The 21,438-nt window shown below is 41.7% G+C and overlaps 1 protein-coding gene across 2 annotated transcripts in view; it reads left to right on the top strand.

The window, feature by feature from the left end:
• Nucleotides 1-14,024: 14,024 nt before the first annotated feature.
• Nucleotides 14,025-21,438, top strand: part of Ccnyl1 (cyclin Y like 1) — a 37,337-nt gene continuing 29,923 nt past the window's right edge. For both annotated transcript variants that reach the window (XM_029538853.1, XM_021198016.2), the window contains exon 1: nucleotides 14,025-14,299. In XM_029538853.1, coding sequence (XP_029394713.1) covers nucleotides 14,071-14,299 — 229 coding nt within the window. In that variant the 5' untranslated portion in view covers nucleotides 14,025-14,070. The remainder of the gene's footprint in view (nucleotides 14,300-21,438) is intronic.

Consider the following 21,438-nt stretch of genomic DNA (forward strand, 5'->3'; position numbering starts at 1 on the left):
AGAGGTTTGTCTCTTCGATGATTCTAGATCTGTCAGGTTGATGAATGACATTAACCATCACCATTGCTCTTAGGGCATTTGCTCGAAGGAATGTCCAGTTTACTTGCAGAGGTATCGGGGGCCATGGCTGTGGATCAGCCCAAGAGCCTGGCCTGAACCGTCACTCTTATTTTTCCAAGCTACATGCCCTGAGTTTGATCAATTGTCTCGCTGAATGAAGTCAAAATCAGGGTATAATTGATAGACCTTCTATGGGGTTTGAGGAAGACAAAGGGGTTTAGCAGACATAAGTAACTACGTACAGATAAGTACCTATACAGCTAAAAGAAGTCACTGGTGAGGGATTGATTTTTCCATAAGAAATCAGTCCTCAGCTAACGGAGAGATTGCTCAGTTGATTAAAAGAGTTTGATGAACCCGAGCACCTGAGTTGTTGGATCCCCTTAAACCACATGATGGAAGGAGAGACCCAACTCCCACTAGGTGCCTTCCGATCTTCACAGCTGTGCTTTAGCTCATATACCTGCCTACCCCAAATAATCATATATGAAAAGTAACAGAAAAGAAAGAAAACCGAAGAGCCCTTGCTTAGCTCCAGAGGGGACTAGAAACTGAAAGGAGGGGAATAACTGGTCGTAGCTGGTCCAGAGTCACACATCCTCATAAATGGTAGTTTCCAAGCCAGATGGAGCCCTTGTGATTTTTGTTCTCCAACCTGACTGATGAGAGATTGTCCGGTTCCCTGGCTGGGTGTGCAGATTGCAGGGAGCTTTCCATCTCTGCCTTTCCTAAGGCTAAGGCGGAGATATGGTGTGGGGAGGGGTGAGCCACAGTGAGCAATGGAACCTTGGCACATGCCAAGTGGTACCAGCAAGCTAAACAGGCCTGAAGACTGGAAGCTTTGGGGCACAGCCTAGGGAAGACATAAGGGAAAGGGGTCCATCCAGCTGAACTTGAAATGTTGTAAAGAGAACCTACATGAGTTACCTCTATAGAAAACTCACCAAGGGGTCTGAGGCTATCTTAAAATGATGGCTTGTTGGTGTGTTTGACTGGGGAGAAAAGTGGCCAAGCCATGGTGGAATAGATAATTTAGAACTAAGGTTCTAAATTCTAAAAGCCCTTTTCTCTCTGCCTCTCACTAGCACTGATATATATTTTCATTAACAAGGTTACAAACTTTGATATAACACGAGTAATAGAACAAGGCCATGCCATTGGCTCTCTAGCAACTTCTGTTTCCCAAAATCTATTCTGAAGCCCTTCTTTAAGGCTGGGAGTTCTCTATAGAGATCACTCATGAGCCTCACTGCTCAGCGTCCCCAGTGCTGTCATTACATGCATGTGCCACCAAGCCCTGCCGCCTTTGTGTTTGTAGCAGGTGAAAAGAACATGGGTTCCATTTTATAATGACTCTTCACCCATTGAATCCAACCACAAACAGTAACAGATTAAAAAACAAAGAACCCTTTAGACTTACACACTAATAACCTTACATTTGACCAGACTTGCTGCCTCTTGTACCCATCTTCCCAGGCATCAGGTCCCTCGCTGTCCTCTAAGGCAGAGTACCAAGCTCTGCTTTGCTTTCAGTGTGCTCCTGAGGGTTGCAGCCTCTTCAGTTACACATGCCTGGCAGTCTGTGTGCTGCCATAATAGGACAACAAACTCAGGGGCTTGAACAAGTTGGAGGCTGCAGGTTCAAGACCTAGGTGTGAGTAGGACTGAATTCCGTTGAGGGCTGTGAAGGAAAGGTCAGCATTGGCTTCTAGAAGGCATATTTATGTCTTTACATGGGCTTCTTGATAACGTGTTAGTACCCAAACTTCCTCTTCTTACAGAGACACTCCTTTACTGGATGGGGGTCTGACTCCCTGATCTTATTTTAACCATTACATCCATAAAGGCCTTATTTCCAAGCTGGGCAGGCTACGGTATGTCAGTACTTTCAGTACTGACACAGGAGGATGGCAAGTTCTGGCTAACCAGGACCTACACAAAGAAACTCTCTCTCAAAATAACAACAACCTCTCCCCTCCAAACCCCATCAAATCGAAAACAAGAGACTTTATCCCAAATATAGTCTTTCCTGAGGTTCCAAGGGTCAGGACTTCAGCACATACATTTAGACAGCAAAGGATATAATGTAGCCACACAGCTTTTTTTTTTTTCCCCCCTAAGACAGGGTTTCTCTGTATAGCCCTGGCTGTCCTGGAACTCACTTTGTAGACCAGGCTGGCCTTGAACTCAGAAATCCACCTGTCTCTGCCTCCAAGTGTTGGGATTAAAGGCGTGCGCCACCACCACCCGGCTGCCACACAGATTAATACAGAAGACTTTCCAATGTTCCTTATGAAACAGTGCCCTATTAACTGACATTTGCTTTTTTATTATTTTTTTTAAGGTTTCTCTCTACTTAAATATCAACCCCAGGAGGTCAAATTCTCTATTTTGCTAACTGACATATCGCACTGTTCTGAGCTTATTGCCTGGAGACTTGCAGGCTATTGATGAATATTCATGGATGAATGAATGCATATTGTGAAGTCATTACACACACACCATAGGAAAACGATTATATTGCTAAGAAAGCAAGACAGAGAAACTACATAGGTAGCACTGATTCACTTTTAAATCACTGAAACTTTTAATTAAAGTTTAGAGAAGAATGCCATAAAATGCTAAAAGCAGGGAGTCTCTTGGGATGGGGTTTTATTTTCATCTTTCTGTGCATTTCTTAATGTCTTTACACTAATAGGTATTTTTCAGTTCTGTAAAACAGAAAATAAAACAGCAAATACTATTAAGCTTGACTAGAAGATTTCCTGTCATCTTTTACTTGGCTATCATACATTTTCCTTTTCTTTTTCAGTGGAGAAGGGTGAGAAGACAACATGTGGTGACAGCTAGTTGCAGAGTGTAGATTTGTAGTGTCAGGAGTGTTTGACATGCTTGTCCTGAGCCCTGCTTCTTCTTCAGCAACGAATGGTGATGGGATCCACAGCACAAAGGCTGGCTCTGCTCTCTGGACCATACTGCAACCTGGGTCTTCTGACCAACACTTTGGAAAGATCAGGGCGACACTCAGAAACACATCCCTTTAGCTTCTTTTAGGAGAAGGCCAGAAAATGTCCAGACTCTCACATAGTTCTGGCAGGTGCCTGGAAGGAGGGAAGGAACCGAATGGGGAAACAGTTGCCAGAGCCAGGGAACTTAAGCACTTCCTTAAAAACTTAGTAGCCAGGAGGGCAGTTTCAGTCAACTTTATTTACTTATTTATCTTACAATGTCACATGTATACTTTGCATACCAGATCACTCTCACCTCCCACCCACCTACCTCTCATGTTGACCCTCCCTGTTCTCCACAATCTTTCTCTCACATTTATGTCTATTCATTTTGTCTAAATCATTCTTAAAAATAAAAATGTGAGAAACTATAATGAACAAGTTAACAACTTTAATAAAGTAAGTATTGCTGACATATCTGTTGCTTCAGGTAGAATTAATAGTTCCAAAAGCATTCTTTCAGCCCAGTGGATGAAGATAAGGGCCCGTCACTCACCCAAATCATAAATCAATTACAATTGATTGATGTGGAGTCTCAGAACTAGCATTGCTTACTTTCTGTTTAGCTTTGGTCAAGCCCGTTATGAAACCAGTTAGAATATATATTTTCCAAACCATGTTTATTCCTTTTATCCATGTAAGATACCCAATTCCAATGCTAACTCATCATGGCACTCATATCACTGAGGGACAGGTTTCTCCATTTCTTTTATAGAAACAAAATGCCAGCAAAGCATGACTTCTGACTCAAAGGAGCACTAGCAGAGTGGAAGGGTGTTCAGGCTCTTCCCAACACTTCTGTAGGTCACGGAGACCTTGCATACACTGTTGCAAAGACACAACAGTGAATGGAACCCACATTCTATTCTTTGTATGTGGTGGGTTTAAGATACTCTGGCCCAGGGGAGGGTTGCCTAACCTATCATTACTGCAGGTGACCGTCATAGGTATTAGTTTGCACTCACATAAAGCACCACACAGAGTATGTCCACATGGCAGTTGCTAGTTAAAAGCAGCAATTGTAATCTCTTCTAGGACACTGTTTTCTGTAATGGTCTCTTTCTCTGCAGGAAACCTCATTTGCTCAAACCACAGATCGTAGATTGTTCTACGCAAACAACTATCAGAAAAATGTAAGGTTCTCAGTGTGTAAGTCTCAAGGTTTTGAGTTGTTTTTTTTTTTTTTAAACTCTATTACTATTTTCAGTTTTATTCAATGTATTCGGAGACATTATAAAATGGAGCCTGTTCTTTCCACCTGCTAAAAAACCCAAAGGCTGCCGGGTGTGGTGGCGCATGCCTTTAATCCCAGCACTTGGGAGGCAGAGGCAGGCGGATTTCTGAGTTCGAGGCCAGCCTGGTCTACAGAATGAGTTCCAGGACAGCCAGGGCTACACAGAGAAATCCTGTCTCAAAAAAAAAACAAAAACAAAAACAACAACAACAACAAAAAACAAACCCAAAGGCTGCTGGGCTTGGTGGCACATGCATGTAATGACAGCACTGGGGAGGCTAAGCAGTAAGAATCAACACACACACACACACACACACACACACACACAACCCTAAAGGCCGCAGGGGAAGGCCCCTCTGGATACTAGACTTAGGTCTGGATCCAGTATCTTTAGCTGATCCATTGTAAGGCAGTGAAAAGACAGGATCTGTTGAACCATTGACATCAGACAAGACTGTTGAGCCAGTCCAAGAACTGGCTTTGAGGGTTCCCCCCCATAAAAGAATAATGCTGACCGTAGCTCTCCTTCTTCTGTATTTGTAGTCTGATGTCCCTCCTGAGAATGTGAAGCCTATCAGTGTTACACATTTGTGTTCTGTAAGAAATCTGGTTGCACTTGAGAAAACCATGATGTGTCTAGTCAGGCTCAGATGTCCCAAGCTTTGCAAACCATGTACCTGGCATGCAATGAAGAAACCATCATGGACATTCCAGCCTCAGAGTTGAGGCATGGAGAAGAATAGGGGATCACAGCTCCAGTCAGAACTGATACTGCTGGTAATCCATCTTAGCCATTTCCATTGCTAAACTGGTTCACCCCAGCTGACTCCTCTGTTTCCTAAGCAGTGATGTGTGTGTCCTGACTCACTTCCTGACCCCAAGTTATGAGATTATTATAAAATGATGGTTGTTTTAAAGAGATGCTACAGAAGAACAGAAGTTAGAAGCAGAGGCATGAAAGAGAGTGCTGGGCCAGGCAGTAGTGGTGCATGCTCATAATCCCAGAACTTGGGAGGCAAAGGCAGGTGGATTTCTGAGTTCGAGGCCAGCCTGGTCTACAGAGTGAGTTCCAGGACAGCCAGAGCTATACAGAGAAACCCTATCTCAAAGAAAGAAAGAAAGAAAGAAAGAAAGAAAGAAAGAAAGAAAGAAAGAAAGAAAGAAAGAAAGAAAGAAAGAAAGAAGAAAGAAAGAAAGAAAGAAAGGGAGAGAGAAAGGGAGAGAGAAAGAAAGAAAGAAAAAAAAGGAAGTGCAGTGCTGGAAAAATATAAATGGCTTTGAATAGTTCTCAGCTTCTGATGTTGGTGCATGCTATTCAGCCTTTTCATTCTTTTCATTCATTTATATACTCACTCAAAAGGCCAGGTATATACTTAGTGTTAAGGACATATAAGATGAACAGAAATCTTGTGTTCTCAGAATTTGGTTTAACAGGGCTGTCAGACATGAAAGTAATTATCATACAATGTGAGAGCATATTACTCTGCAGTTTGACTCTGCAGAATAACTCATTATAAGCAATAACTCATTACAACCTGTCTTGAGGGAATGAGAGAAGTACTGTAGAAGAAGCTCTGCTCCAGATAAATCTCAGAGAATGAGTATAGGTTGACCAGATGGCCAAGCTAAGCTGCTATCCTGGATTCCAAATTCTGGCTGCAAAGAACATGACAGAACTATACTGGCTACTTAAGTTTTTATTGTTCCTATGGTTTCTGTCTTTCTCTACTCCTCCCACGCAGAGTATTTACTGAATAACCGGGATATTTTTTCCCAGGAGTAACCTACTCCATCTGTGTGGGAAGGACATTGGAAGACACAGGCTAGAGACTACTGTCCGTTTCCACCTAAGCACCGCACAGATGCCATGTTACTAAATTTGGGTCTATACCCCAAAATGTCAAGTCTGAACACTCATTCTTGAAAAGCTAATTAAAATATGCAGGTCCACTCCTCATAGGAGTTCAAGGGCCTAGATCCAGGAAAATGCAACCTGGGTTATTGAGATTGGAGTTGGGGGTTTGTTTCTTTTCTTTAAAAGTATGCTTTTTATAGCAAGTGTCTTCCAAGACAAGTTCCCTGGTCCCTGCATCTATCCTTATTACTGTTTAAATATCTAGTGATAGCATGATTCCTACAGGTACTTCAGTGAAGACTTCATGCTGTAATGATAAAGATTATTTAGACAAGAGGGCAATAGAGCCATTATAAGAAAAAGATCCTGCCCGAGGTCTAAGCTATTTCTAAGAAGATAAACTTGGCTAGAAAGACCTCTTCAAACTGTTCCATGCTGTCAAGTTTAATGCAACTCTTCTTCCCCCTCCAGCATTGTCTTTATAATGTCAGCTTATGTGAAGCGGCTGCTGTCAAAAAGGCTCCCGGAAGAAGCTGGAGGGAACTGTCAAACCATTGCAAGGAAATGGTTCTAACATAAGAGAAACTCGTTTCACTTGGCCAAAGACTCCCCGTCATGAAGGAGTTTGGGCACTACAAAGATGGCTCAGCAGTTAAGACCACACACTGTGTTGGTAGAGGACCCAGGTTTGGCTCTCAGCACCCATATCAAGCAATTCACAATCACCTATAATTCCAGTTCCAGGGATTTGACACCCTCTTCTGGCCTTCATAATACTTGTATGTACATACACCACACAAACATACATACATACACATATTTAAAAAATAAAAATAAGGGAGCTGGAGAGATGGCTCAGTGGGTAAGGGCACTGATTATTCTTCCAGAGGTCCTGAGTTCAATTCCCAGCAACCACATGGTGGCTCACAACCATCTGTAATAGGATCTGATGCTCTCTTCTGGTGTGTCTGAAGACAGCAACAGTGTACACACATACAAAAATAAATAAAATTAAAATATCAAAATCAAAATAGGGATGGAGAGATGGCTCAGCACTTAAGAGAACAGGCTTCTCTTCCAGAGGAACTATGTTCAGTTCCCAGCATGCATGACGCAACTCATGAGTATCTCTAACTCCAGACCTAGGGGATCCAATGCCTTGATATAGCTCTCAAGAGAGCATAGCACTACACAGGCATACATGCAGATCCAATACCCATATCACACACATTAAAAATATAAGGGGTGGGATTGACATATTTTAAAGCCCTAAGCTATCACATAAGAGAAATGAGCAGCAAAGCAGATAATGGAGGGAGACGTTGACAGGATTGGGGAATAGCAACTGAACAGTATCTGTGTTGCACAACAACTGTATCTGCCTTGTTCCAAAACAGACTTCCAAGTGAGTTAATTTCCAGGTCAAATGTAGAGGACGGACTTTCTCATGAAACCTAGGCACAGCTCATATCTTAGGAAAGCCCCTGGAGCGGGAAGAGAGAGGGATCTGATTTAGAAAACTAGATCTATACTAACACTATACTCTGTCCCTACTTAGATATCTGAAGAGGAGCTAGCCATTGGCTGAAAAAGATTTTAGATTTCTACGGCATTTAGAAAAAACGAAACAAGCAGTCTGAAAAGATGGCTCTATGGTTAAGAGCACTGATTGCTCTTCCAGAGGTCCCGAGTTCAATTCCCAGCAACCACGTAGTGGTTCACAGCCATTTGTAATGAGATCTGATGCCCTCTTCTGGTATGTCTAAAAGACAGCAGACAGCTACAGTGTAGTCATATAAATATAATAAATAAATCTTTAAACACAAACAAGAAAAAGAAAAATGGAACCAGAAGCACACAGATCATATGGGATGAAGAAAGTGGAGTTCTAGGGAAGCAAACAGTCTCTCTTCAAATGTAGAATTCTCTAGAAGACCCTGGCACTGGGACTTCTATCACACAGGGCATTTGGGGCCAGAGCTCACCTATATAATGGGAATCTGTCTTGAAAGACGACAACCTGACACTGCTTTTCAGAGCACTATTTCAAATAAATTAGCATTCCCATCCCATGTACTATATGAGGAAAGAAGATGGGGGAAAGGGTTAAGGACTGCAGAGACAGTTTATTCAGATGCGTCTACTATACCATCAAATTCCCAAATTACTGGGGAAACAATAAAAAACAAGAGACAACAAGTTGTTCTTCTTCTTCTTCTTTTTTTTTTTTTTTTTTGTTTTTTTCTTCTTCTTCTTCTTCTTCTTCTTCTTCTTCTTCTTCTTCTTCTTCTTCTTCTTCTTCTTTTTTTTTTTTTTTTTTGGTTTTTCGAGACAGGGTTTTTTTGTAGCCCTGGCTGTCCTGGAACTCATTCTGTAGACCAGGCTGGCCTCGAACTCAGAAATCCGCCTGCCTCTGCCTCCCAAGTGCTGGGATTAAAGGCGTGTGCCACCACACCCAGCAGACAAGTTGTTCTATGTTGTGCCAGGTGTGATAGTTCTTTAACATTTTTGTTCATGGACTTTGAGAATATGATGCTAACTGTAGATTCTCTACTTAGAAATATATAGACACATATCACTCACCCTCAGAGTCCTATTCTTTAAATAGTTTTCCAAACTTTTCAGTGCTATAACAAAAATACTTGACACAAATCACCTTAAAGAGGAGAAGACATTTACTTTAGCTCAGGGGTTAATTCTGGGCCCATGGAGAGGCCCAGAGCATCAGTGACCACAGCAGCATGTAGCAGAGGCCATTTACCTCCTGTCAAAAAGTAAGTCAATGGAAGGGCAGACAGAGGGAGAAAGAACAAGAGGAAAAAGGAACAAGAGAGGGGAGAAGACAAGGGAAGGGAGGAGTGGAGGGAGGGAGAGGAAGAGAGCCCTACCCACCCAATAGACCCATCCAGGACAAGAGATATCCCCAAGGGCACCCCCTAAGTAACTTATTTCTTCCAGATAGACCCATGTCCTAAAGTTTCTGGAACCTCCCTAAGTAGTACCACTAGCTGAGGAAAAAGCCTTTATTACACGAGCTTTTTGGAGAAGACTTCTTACCCATGTCAATTGCAACTAGTTATGGCCCTCAAAATGGAAACCAGTTAACCACATATAATATACCATATCTGACTGCTGTAAAATACTTCTTGCTTTTAAGCCCGTCTTATTTTATAGTTTAAGCTTCAATCTCTGTCTTTTTTTCTGCTGTTTGTGGTGGCTGTTTGATTTTCTGGTTTTTATTGTTTAGATTTCAGTCTTCTTAGCTTAAGAGAAGACTACTGCAAAAGTCAGGTAGATCTTTTTGACTGTGCTTACAAAAGACAATGAAATCACAGCCATTCTTGCTTTATGCTAATGATTTCCTGTTAGTTTTGTAAAGGCTGCAGTATAGAGTGTGAGTTGCTTTTTCTAATTCTAGTTTTTGGCTCTGCATTTATCATCTTCATACAATCCTGGTTTTTTAGCCTTCCTTGCAGCTAGGTGTAGCCATGACAACTCTAAACCAATGATATACAAGCTATGCTACATGGATGTTCTGAGAAGTCTCCTGTCTTCTTCCTTCCTTCAGGCAACAATATATATGCTTGCTGCATACATGCATATAATACACAATATTCAAGCTTCAAGATGCAAGAGCTAGAGACTGTCTTCTTGATTGCACAGGCAATCAGTCAAGCTGAACCAATAAATTTCTCTTAGACTCATAAATAAAAACCTCAGTTTCTCTTACAGACTCCAAATTTCACTTAATACTTACCACAGAATTCCTGTTCTGTTCATTTGTATATCACTCTCCCAGAAAGACAGGGAATTTTTTTTTTTTTACATTAATGCTACTATTCCTTGAAAGATGTTTTAAAGACTATTTTTATAGCAACGGTTCACAGTGTTTTTGTTTATGTTTTAAATTATTTAATTTTTAAGGTCCTGCATATCTATTTGTGTATGTCTGTTGTTACATGTGTGCACTATTTTATAACTTGATCTTAGGCATAACTTCAGGTAACAGAAAGCATCTAAAATACTATGCAGTGATTTCTAGTGCCTAAGACAATATTATCACCTTAGAATGCAGTCATTGGGTCTTGAGGATTTAACTATACATTGGTGATAGAAACGAAGCTTCACTCAAAAAAAACACTCATTCCATTGTGGTTTCCCACATTCTAATGTATTGTTCATTCTTCGTCATCAGTGCTTAAGTAAATGCTTTAAATGGAATTAAATTAAAAATTAATTCCCTCTGCTCCCTTGCCTTTTGAAATAACCTTTTCTTCCTGTTAAAAGGCTAACATTCCCTTGGGTCCTTTTTGTGGTCTTATATGTGGCTAGAGGGTTTGCAGAAGGTCCATACTTTATACAAATACATTGTGCTTCCTTATCTGTTAACTCTTCCTCAGAGTCGGTGCCATTTCTTTTAACTGCTTGAAAAGAATAAGTAGTGTCACCTTCTGCTTCTGTGACAAAGCTGTTTAGAGTTGAGCTCCATGGACTTTGCTCAAATATGTCAATTTATTCACATCTGAGGGAAGAGGCACTGTCCTCTCATCTGTTGCTTCTGCCTTCATGGATTCAATGAAGAGTGGACTAAAAATATTTGAAATAACTTGCATTTTACCAAACATGCACATTTTCTCTTGTCATTATTCTATAAATAATAAGTATTGATCATATATATATGGCACTGATTTAGGTATTATAGGTACTCAGGTGATGTGAAATACATGGGAGAATGTACACAGGTAGGTTATATGTAAATATTGTACCATCTCATAAGGACTTCAGCTTCTTCTACTTGTGGTATCTGTGGTGGGTCCTGAAGCCAACTTTACCAATATTGAGGGGCAATGGTGGCTCAGTTAGGGTTACTATTGCTGTGATGGAACACCATGCCCCAAAACACGAGCGTCACTTTTCATCATCAAAGGAAGTCAGGACAGAAACTCCAACAGGGCGGGAACCTGGAGACAGGAAATGATGCAGGCCATGGAGGGTACTGTTACACGTGGGCACTATTTTGTAACTTGATCTTAGGCATCACTTCAACAAGAAGCATCTAAGATACTATGCAATGATTACTGACTTGCTCCTCATGGTTTGCTCAGGCTCCTTCCTTATAGAACCCAGGACTACCAGCCCAGAGATGGCACCACCTACAATAGGTTGGGTCCTCCCCCATCAATCCCTAAGAAAATGCCTTGTAGGTTTTTCTTCTTATGGAGGCATTTTCTCAACTGAGGCTCCCCCCTCTCAGATGGCTTTAGCTTGTGTCAAGTCGACAGAAAACTAGCCAATAAAATGGTATTTGGTTTTCATTAAATATAATGATTTCTGGGAGATACAAACTTCTTCTACTCATACTTCCATTTCCCCCAGTTGTTTTCCAAACTATAAGAAACCTATAAGAAAACAGGGGTCACGAAGTGAACTTCCCCAAAACTTCTCTACCAGCAATGTCCCCATGTCACTTAGGTCTTTTCTCCCTGCTTGCTTCTGCTTCCCAAAGCTAACCTCTCCCAGGTCTGGACTGCAGAAAGAGGTTTTCTTTCTGCCTTCTTGGGGACATCACTTATTAATTTCTCCTTTTCTTCGAAGTTTGAAACTGTATTGTGCTCATGGGCTCTTACTCTTTTAGTATTAAAGTACGTTCATCTTGCTTTTTCTCCCATCTTGAAAAGAGAAAATTTCTTTAGTTATATATCCTCTGCCTTCTTCTCCTCTCAGGACTCATTTTCACACAACACTTAACACTGTCAAAAACTTTCTTCTCCAAACTTATTCTTCTCTTTATCTGTCTAGGGGAGCAACATCAAAATCTACCTACCCTCTAAATCAGAACTTTAGACTTTTTTTTTTTTTGCCTTCTACTTCTGTTCTCCTTCCATATCCAATAGCTAAGTACTTCCTATTTCACTTAGGAAATAAGTTCTTTGTCCATTCAGTCACCAGTGCCCTTTGTTGGAGTTGTCTCTCCTAGGTAAAGATAAGCTTCCTTAACTGGACCTTTCTTCCCTTCCTTCTTATTGTCCAGAATGACGTTTTAAATACACCTGATAATGACTTCTGAACTTCATGTTCAACAATTTATTTCCAGTATAAAATCTAAACTCCTTAGTCTGGAGAGATGGCTCAGCAGTTAAGAGCACTGACTGCTCTTCCAGAGGTCCTGAGTTCAATTCCCAGCAACCACATAATGGCTTAGAACCATCTGTGATGGGAGCTGATGCCTCTTCTGACATGTCTGAAGACAGCTACAGTGTACTCACACAAATACAATAAATATATAAATTAAAAGAAAACAACTAAACTCTTGACCTCATCGACTTTGGGGTCAGATATTTGTGTTTGTACTCCAAAAGCAGCAGTGTGAACTGGTACAGCTAGATTCTCCAAATCTTTGCTTCTCATCTGCCTGAATGTACTGGGAGCCTGGACTGCTGGATACACACTTCAGGAACAGAAATGAATGCGAAGATTCAATTAGGGAAGAAATATCCCCAATATAAAATCCCCAAGTGAAAAGATTGCTCTTCCTTAAACTGAACACAACCAATCACCAACAAACAGTCTGTCATTTTCCCCCAAGTGTGACTTCCTTTCACAGGTTCCTGGAATCCAGACTATTCTGGCCCCTTCACGAGCAGTAACCTTGTCATGTAACCTGGAGAAAGTTACTTAATTTCTGCATACTCCAGCTCCCCCTACCCTGCCACCGATCAGTAAAATCTGGGAGATATAACACTGGACTGCTCTTTAGACTTAGAGCTAAGGGAGCTCCGCTGGCATGGTTGGTAATACTTGGTGCATGCTAAAGGTCAATTGCTCTCTACCATCCCCATCACTTAGGACTGTGGGCACCCCACAGTGTGGTTCTCTATTTTGTGGGAGAAAAGTGCTCTCTGCATTGCTAGTTAAAGAAACAAAATCTGGAAACTCCTGTCTTGTGATGGCAGAAAACAAGCGAAACGGGAGTTGCTGGCTCCCAGCTTTTCTGAACTGAGAGTTTGGTCCTTATTTGACGTACGAGGAAACTGAAGGGTGACGTGTCCTCGGGTCTCATGCAAGACACAGTCACAACTCTTTATTGAGAGTAAGGCGCGAGCCCCGGGGTTGCTATGGCCAAGTTGCAAGCGAAGAAAACGTAACACTGGCAAGACAGAAGAGCATTTAGCCATAAACAACCGGCTAAGTTCGGTGCAACTTACTTGGGTGAGCAAAGGGAAGCTGTCAAACATGGAGAACCCAAACTGCTGACAAAACCAACTCTCCACCAGGCCGGGCCTTCGGGGCCCGCCCTGAAGGGCGGCCTCGAGTAACAAACTGCCGCAGCTCCCCAGTAGGAGCCCGACCCGGCGCAGCTCAAAATGAATGGAAACCAGAGTCCGCGCGGCTCGACTTGAGGGACGGGGCGGGGTTTTGTGAGTCACGTGGCTGGGCCGTAGGCGGGTGCGTGGAGGGAAGTCCGGGTCTGATTGGCTACTCGTCGCCAGGTGACCGCGGAGCGCGTTCCGGTTGGCAGGAGCCGGCTAGCGGCCTTCAGTTCGGAGGCGGCGACGGAAGGAGGAGGAGCTCCGGCCGCGCTCTCGGCCCGCAGTGGCTGCGTCTCCCAGCGCTTGTCGGGTCCCCACCCCTTTTAAATAAGCCGGGCTGGTCGCCGCCCTCGCAGACTAGTCCGCTGTGGGGAGGCGGCGGCGGCGAGCCGGCGGGGGTGCGGCCGAGGCCGGAGCCCTGCCCCGGGCCGGGCGGCGGGGCGGGCGGGCGCGTAGCGGGCGCGGCGGCGAGTGCGGGCGGGCGCAGCCCCGCTCTGCCCGGGGCTGCCGGCGCCGACCGCGCCATTGTTGGGGGAGGGGGCGGGCGCGGAGTCCGGGGCGAGCGGAGGCGCAGGCGCCGGCCGAGCGGAGCGGACGCTCCCCATGGGGAACACGCTGACCTGTTGCGTGTCCCCCCATGCCAGCCCCAAGCTGGGCCGGCGCGCGGGGCCGGCAGAGCCCGACTACGAGTCCGAGGTCTACGAGGCGGCTGCCGGGGACGCGGTGGCGGTAGCGCCGGCGCCCGCTACGGCCGTGGAGCCTGCCGAGTTGGATTTCGGAGCCGGCGAGGGCCACCACCTGCAGCACATCAGCGACCGAGAGATGCCCGAAGGTGAGGAGGCAGCGGGCGCGTCCGGGCCGTGGCGCACCTCTGGCCTCCACCGACTCCCAGGGTCCCGCTGGGAGGCGGCCGCCGCCTCGGGTTCCTTCCTGCCGGGATTATTCCTGGCGCAGGCCTGGGCACCGGGAATGAGGGCTGTGGCTCGCGTTCCCACCCCTTATTCTTTCTCGGCCACGTCTGGCCAGTTTCTCTCCCACCCCTACGCCCAGTTCTTCACTCTTCCCATTCTCTCATTCTGACCTGGGACCCTGTAACCGGCACCGCTTCCTCTTTGTACTGTTGTGTACCGTCCAGTGGAACTTAATCGAGACTTCAAGAGACTATATAATTGCCCCCTTTCTTAATACAACTCCCAGGTACCCCTAACCTCAGAATAGCCATCCCATCTCTCTGTCCTTACTTAGGCAGATGGTAACCTAAGGTAAGAGCCTAATGTTCCTCTTGCTCTGAACGAGTTGAGTAACTGATACTAGCAATCTAGATTCAGCATGTTTAAGGATTTCTTATTTACGTTCAAGTAGAGATTGCCACAAAAATGTGTATGGTATTAAATAGGATTTTTAAAGTAGCCTCAATAAAGGTTGCTTTATTACTTTCAGTTATAGTTGGAACACAGAAAGAGATGAAATTGAGAAAGAGGAGACTTCTGTGAAAGATGTCAATTTCTTTCCAGGCTTCGGAAAAGTACTGTTTCCCCTCCCTAACAAGGAGTAGTTCTGCTTGCTTTAAAATTATCATTTTGGTAAATACATCGCCATTTAACAAACTTCATTTACCTTACCTCTTCCAAAGGAGGCAGGGTGGGGAGAGATTGTTCATCGGGCGTTTAAATGGAGCCAGAAGCTTAAATTTATCTTTAAATTAGTATTGTAAAGGTTTGGGATTTAAGAAGACAGCCCCCTGCGGGTGCCTGTAATATTTGTTTCTATGGCTCCATTTCCCTCCCCACCTTCTGCCTGGAGATTCTTACTTGGTGCTGAGAATGTTGAAGTTCGAAAACTGAACCATTGCAGGGTGAGCTGGCTGGGTAGGTAGGAGGGAGAAGAGGAAATACTTGGTGTTTTATAATTATGAAATTTTTGAAAATCTGAATTGGGTAGAAGTAATTCTAGATAGCAGTGTGGTTATTGAATGAAGGCTACAGATTTATAAGACAAAGTATCATGAGGTGTTTATGCCACATTGACTTGTTGGTTTAACTTCAATGCTACAAATGAGTTCCTTTTTGTGGAGGAATGTCTTCTAGGTGTTTCTTTAAACCTTAGTTGGACTGTTGGTGTCTTTATGTTAGAATAACTTAAGGCTCATGGTCGATACACTTTTGTAACTTTTTGTAATAGTCAAATATTGTAAAAGAATGTAAAGGTAATTGTATCTTTAAACAGTGGGTTGTGTGTGTTTGTGAAAACTTCTGTTTGAATGTTGTAAGGTAAGCCTCTGGATTTACAAACAGTTAGTGTATGGGTAGTGTTGAGTGACCTTTTTATAATTCTTGAGGAATTACAGCACATTATCATGTATGCCTATTTGTTCCTCCCAGATACAAAGGAAGCCTGTATGCACTCTCACTGTATTGTTGAGGAGGATGCAGAGTTAAGATGTGACTGAAACTGCTTCTGCACAGAACTGCTCTAAACTGTGGAGGCGGTAGATGTGCTGAGTTGGACTCTTACAGGAAAAAAAATCTTGTCAAAATGTCTATTGTTTTTTGACTTGTACAGTAGAACATGTGGTACATGGTTCTCCCCATCTTAGTTTCCTTCCAGTTAGCTGATGCAAAGGCAACCCTTTATTTCCTTAGATCTCCTATCTCATATGTACTCTCAGTGAAAGAGGAAAGAAAAGGGCAGGTAAGCGTGGGACCTACATTGATCATGTAAGTGGGTCTGTTCTGCTAATTGTGAGTTGAAGCTGAGAATGCTTTGACAACATTAAGAAAGGCTGGCAAGAGGAATGTCAACATAAAGTTATATGACAGGAAATGCTTAGAAGTTTTTGTAAAATAAGTGTGTGATCATAGAATTTTAGTTTATTAATGTGCCCATTAAAATTTCAGTTCAGTAATTTTTCTAAATTTCATTTTTAGATCTGGAGGACTAGTTTAAGTATAGCAAATACAAACTCATAGGCTTGATCCTTAGTGCTGCCAAAACTGTCAAATTAAATTCTTTGGCATTCACTACAGTGATAAGAAATGTCAGCATTTGACTAGGTCAGAACACCAAATACATATATAAACACATTGAAAATTACATTTAATATCTTTATTTTAGAAAAAAGTTTTGTAAGTTTCCTTGGAATCTGAGAAATACTTATTTAGATTTAAAGGTAGCTTTTTATTATAATGAGGAATTGTTTTGACTTTTTTAGATAAAATCATAAACGATGTTCTGTTTTATTTTCTTTTGAAACAAGTAGAGCATTTAAAGTCACTTTGAGGACTTTCCGATTAGTATTCCCTAATCATTGGCTGTAGCACTGTGTCTGATATAACTGACGGTTACTTGAGTAACTAGACCAGGATGAGGATACTAAGGCTTCTTCCTTCTCAGCCTTTCATGCAGCTCTAAAAAGTGCTCTCTCAATCGACCCTTTCTCCCCATCCCTTGGAAGGGTGATAGTTAGGGAAAGAATTAGAAATACGATGTGGGAAAGCCTCTAAGCAAAAACTCCCCTTTCCAGTAGCTTTTAACCATTTTTTTTAAAGACATGTTGGTAAGATACAGAAAACACAAACCATTTGTTCACAGTCATCAAAGCTAACATTTATTAATATTTCGGAGTTGCTGCTTTCTGAACCTTTCATATGCCCATAAATAGAACATTTCATTTTATAAAAATGAGGCCCATCTGTGTGTGCTGCTCCCTTTTCCTAGAGCAGCGCTGCTCTACAGAGTGCACTGTCCTGTGCCAGTGCGTACTGCTCTATGGCATGCTTTTTCCTAACTGCTGAGTGTACCGTTCAATAGCTGGGGTATCTGATACATCTGTCCTTTATGGTTAGACACCTTTTATAGTAAAAGTATATACATACTCTCCTAGATAACACATTACAGGTGCATTCTGCCTCTGGATAGAATTCAGACAGAATATTTAGTGTTTTGATTTTGGTCCTTATAATGTGTCATTGGCATTAAAAGCATTTAGTTCTGATGACAATTTGATAGTAATGTTGGCTTTTTACTAGCATTAAAATTCCTGATCTAGATTTTGTGATTCTTAGTAGACTATCTCAAGTCTTTAATTCTAAATAGATACTGGTGTAAGAGGTATGTCAGTAATACTGATCTAAGGTGAAAAATCAAGAAACGGCATTAGGTGAAGTCTAGAAATATTGGAAAACTGAAAGATGCTTAACTGGTTTGAGTACCCTGAAACATATTTATTGAACACCTTTGAATAACCAGGCAGTATTCCAGAAAGAGACAGTGATAGGAAAGGTAGTTCCTTCCTATTCCCTGATCCTTCTGTTCTAAAGACAGGTGGGAATGGACTATGAATCATCAAGAATGTGCTGAGCTGGTAGGAAGAAAGTCAGATAGGGTAATGATTGGGAAAGGGGACAATTTTGCACTGGGGTGATTAAAGGTGATTATTGTCCTTAAGTGATAAGTGAACTGACCTAAAAGGAAAGGAAGCAGTGGGGGTGAAGGGAGACTGCCTTGTAGACAGCTCTCTTGAGAGCTTTTCATATTGGAACAAACTTGTATCTGTAAATGACACGAAGGAAGAGACACAGAATGCTGCAGTAGAGAGAGAGACACCTGGAGAAATGGATTAGGCCTTTATATGCTGAGTTGGTCTTGACAACAATGTGGACTTTGGTTGTAATGAGAAACCATTGGAAGATTATACACAGGGGAACCAAGTTCCTTATGAAAAAGACCAGATTAGTAGCTTTGTGAAAATGCACTATGACTATGACCAGGTGGGAGACTGGACAGTAATTTAGGGAAAGCCATGGTGACTAGAATAGAAGAGCAGTATTGCCTGGGGTCGAAAACAGGCTGACTTACAGACATTAAGTACATTTAAAAATAACGAAGATGTATGGACATGCTAATGAAGTGACAGAGGAAGGCAGGGGATCTGTAAATTTCACACCTGAGAAGCATGAATGATAACTGCTTCAGTTTCTTTGGTAGGGCAGGAGAGAAATCCAAAAATCTGACAGTACTTAAGTGTAGTTGCAAGGGAGGTTATAGTCATATATTGCTGATAGAAATGCAAAATGATTTGACTACATGAAGGAGAATTTAGCAAAGTAACAATATTGCTAACTTATTTAGTCTAGAAACCCTACTTTAAGGAATTTATACCAACGATGTATGATATATCTTCAAAGTTCTTGCTGTATTCTTTTCCTTAAGATGGTATTGACAGCCAGGCAGAGGTAGTGTGTGCCTTTAATCCCAGCACTTGGGAGGCAGAGGCAGGCGGATTTCTGAGTTTGAGGCCAGCCTGGTCTACAGAGTGAGTTCCAGGACAGCCAGGGCTACAGAGAGAAACCCAGTCTCAAAAAACCAAAAAAAGAAAAAAGAAAAGAAAGATGGTATTAACAGCAACTCATGCAGTAAGGGACAGGTAAAACAAACAGGCTTATCCACATTTCTGTATCTGTAAAAGTAAGTATGCAAAAAAGTAAATATTGAACCATAAACTAAACGAGAGCTCTGGTTAGCCCACCTTCAGGGTGTAATGCATGAGAGGAGGAGTGGTAGGGAGAGGTCTTCTATTTGGGAGACTATTTTTTATGGGGAAATAAGTGTTTGTTTAAAAAAAAAACATTGTGACATTCTTGACCTTTTATCTAGTGTTTAGCCAAAGCACATATATATTTGTCTAAGAATTTGGTATATGGATTTACCAAGGAAATGGCACCATTTACTTGTTTGCTTTTGTGGGCGTGGAAACATTGTAAAGTATTGTGTGTGTCCTGTATATTTCATTTTATCTTCTCAGTGTTTTGAATTAGGCAGTACAGGAATCATAGCTGGTTTACATATGAGAAGATAACTACCAAGAAATATAAATTGAGTTTTCTAAGGTTTTAACAAGTAAGACATGGTTGATAGGAATGTAAATTCCAGTTGTAGAACTTATCAACATAGAGCTTACAGAATATGACCCATTACAGAATATGAACCAGCCACTTTTAATCCTTCTGTTTTTAGGATAGTAAGATTTTGTGTTCAGACAGTAACACTGAGGAGTATACAATGAAGCAGAAATAGTAAATGTGCAACAGAAATGATCTTTAAAGTTTGAGTAAAATGCTCTCAAGGAAGAAAGTTTCAATATATAAATAATCACAGCTTTTAAAACATAGACTGGGAATTAAATTAAAGCAGGGTAAGACAGAACTGATGGAGAGGCAGATGCAGAAGTGGATCTGATCTTTGGAGGTTAGAAAAACTGGGCAGGAGTGAGCTCTAGATTGACCTACTGCGGTAAGCTTGCTTGAGGCTGTCAAGTAAGAATTACTTAATGATGCAAAATGTAGACTCAGTGATAGATTCATCCAGTGCAGGTATGAATCTTGGAACGTCTGTGTTCGAAGCCATAAAACTAGTACTGTATAATGTTAATGGATGAAGGGGCTTGTCAGTGAGACTAAGCCTTTATACAAGTGCCTGATTTTGATAAGGACATTTTGTGATGGGGTATGATTGCATAATTTTAACATTTTTAGCCTTTAGCAATGCATTTAGTTATTCTAAATTGCATGGTTTTTTTTTTTTTAGTATTTTTGACATGTGTAATTAAAGTAAATCATACAACTTACAGAATCTTGGGTTGGAGGAAAGACAGTTTATTTGCCTACCTTTGCTTTCAAATTAAATTGCAACTAAAATTGATAATTGAATAATAATGGATCTTATAATTTTAATTATAATCCTTGTCTTGAGATATTTGCTCTAGTTGAAAACATTCTTAGAGGCTTCTTTATGGAGGCTGTGTCTTTGTATACGTGTGTACAAGTTCACAAGCGAGGAAAGGATTCATCTGCCTCATTCCTGCTGTACTTATTTAAGACAGTCTAGGCTGATTGAGAAGTGAGTTCAGAGATCTGCCTGTCATTACCTCTCTGTCACTAGGATCCCTGATGCCCTGTTGCAAGCTGGCTATTTACGTGGGTGCCGGGGCTCCAAACTCAGGTCCTCATCCTTGTGCATTTCTTACTGAGCTTTCAGTAGCCCTCTTACAGGTTCCTGAAGGTTTCCTAAATCCATAAGTATGTGTAGAGTGTGTGTTTATAGAGCCTAGTGTTTTGCTTGCTTCAGAGTTGTCTTGTAAGAGTGAGTAGAGGAGTATGATTTATCAGCATCGCCATAGGCTCTAGGGAATGGAGCTAATACGAGTACAGAAATTCATTGTGCATATAATGTAAGTATAGGGTCACAGTCTACTGACTTGTTTCCATTCCATATAAAATAGCAAAATGTAGTATTTACAATAAGTGGTAAGGGTAAGTTACATAGCAAACTTTGGTAGCGACATAAAACACTGTATATTCTCTCAAAACACTGTGCAAATTGGCATTGCATCCCTAGTGGATATAATTCCTATAGGCTTTATACACATGATTTTTTTTTTTTTTTGCTCTTTTACTTTTTTTTTTCCTTTGATACACATGATTTTAAGTATCTAAAGCTGAGACAGGAGTGAAAGCTGCCATAAATGGTACTATATACCTCACTATGCCTTCTTTAGAAAGCTGCAAAGTGCATATTGAGCCATGGAAATTAGCCATTTGTGTATCCATACTTGAAGAACTTTCTTAAGGAGTTTTTAAAATATAGTATACAAAAAAAGAGCACTATGTACTCATAAGGACAGTATTTTATGTCTAAATCCCCAATTTTGGATTGGCTAAGCTAAAGTGGGGATAACACTTATTGTATCATTATATAATTACTCAACTAAAAAACATTGAGTTTGAAGATGGGTTTTTGTTTGTTTGTTTGTTTATTGCAGCACAAGTTGTGAGCTGAAAAGAGGCTTTGTTGTTTGTTGGATGTGCTAGGTCCAGGTACCTAATGACTGAACTACAATCCCAACTCAAAAACGGATTTTTAAGAAATGCATAAGAAACATAACTGAAGGTTAATGATTGTGAGTGTATCTAT

The sequence above is a fragment of the Mus pahari genome, chromosome 5 (genome assembly GCF_900095145.1).
Source record: "Mus pahari chromosome 5, PAHARI_EIJ_v1.1, whole genome shotgun sequence".
Lineage (NCBI taxonomy): Eukaryota > Metazoa > Chordata > Mammalia > Rodentia > Muridae > Mus > Mus pahari.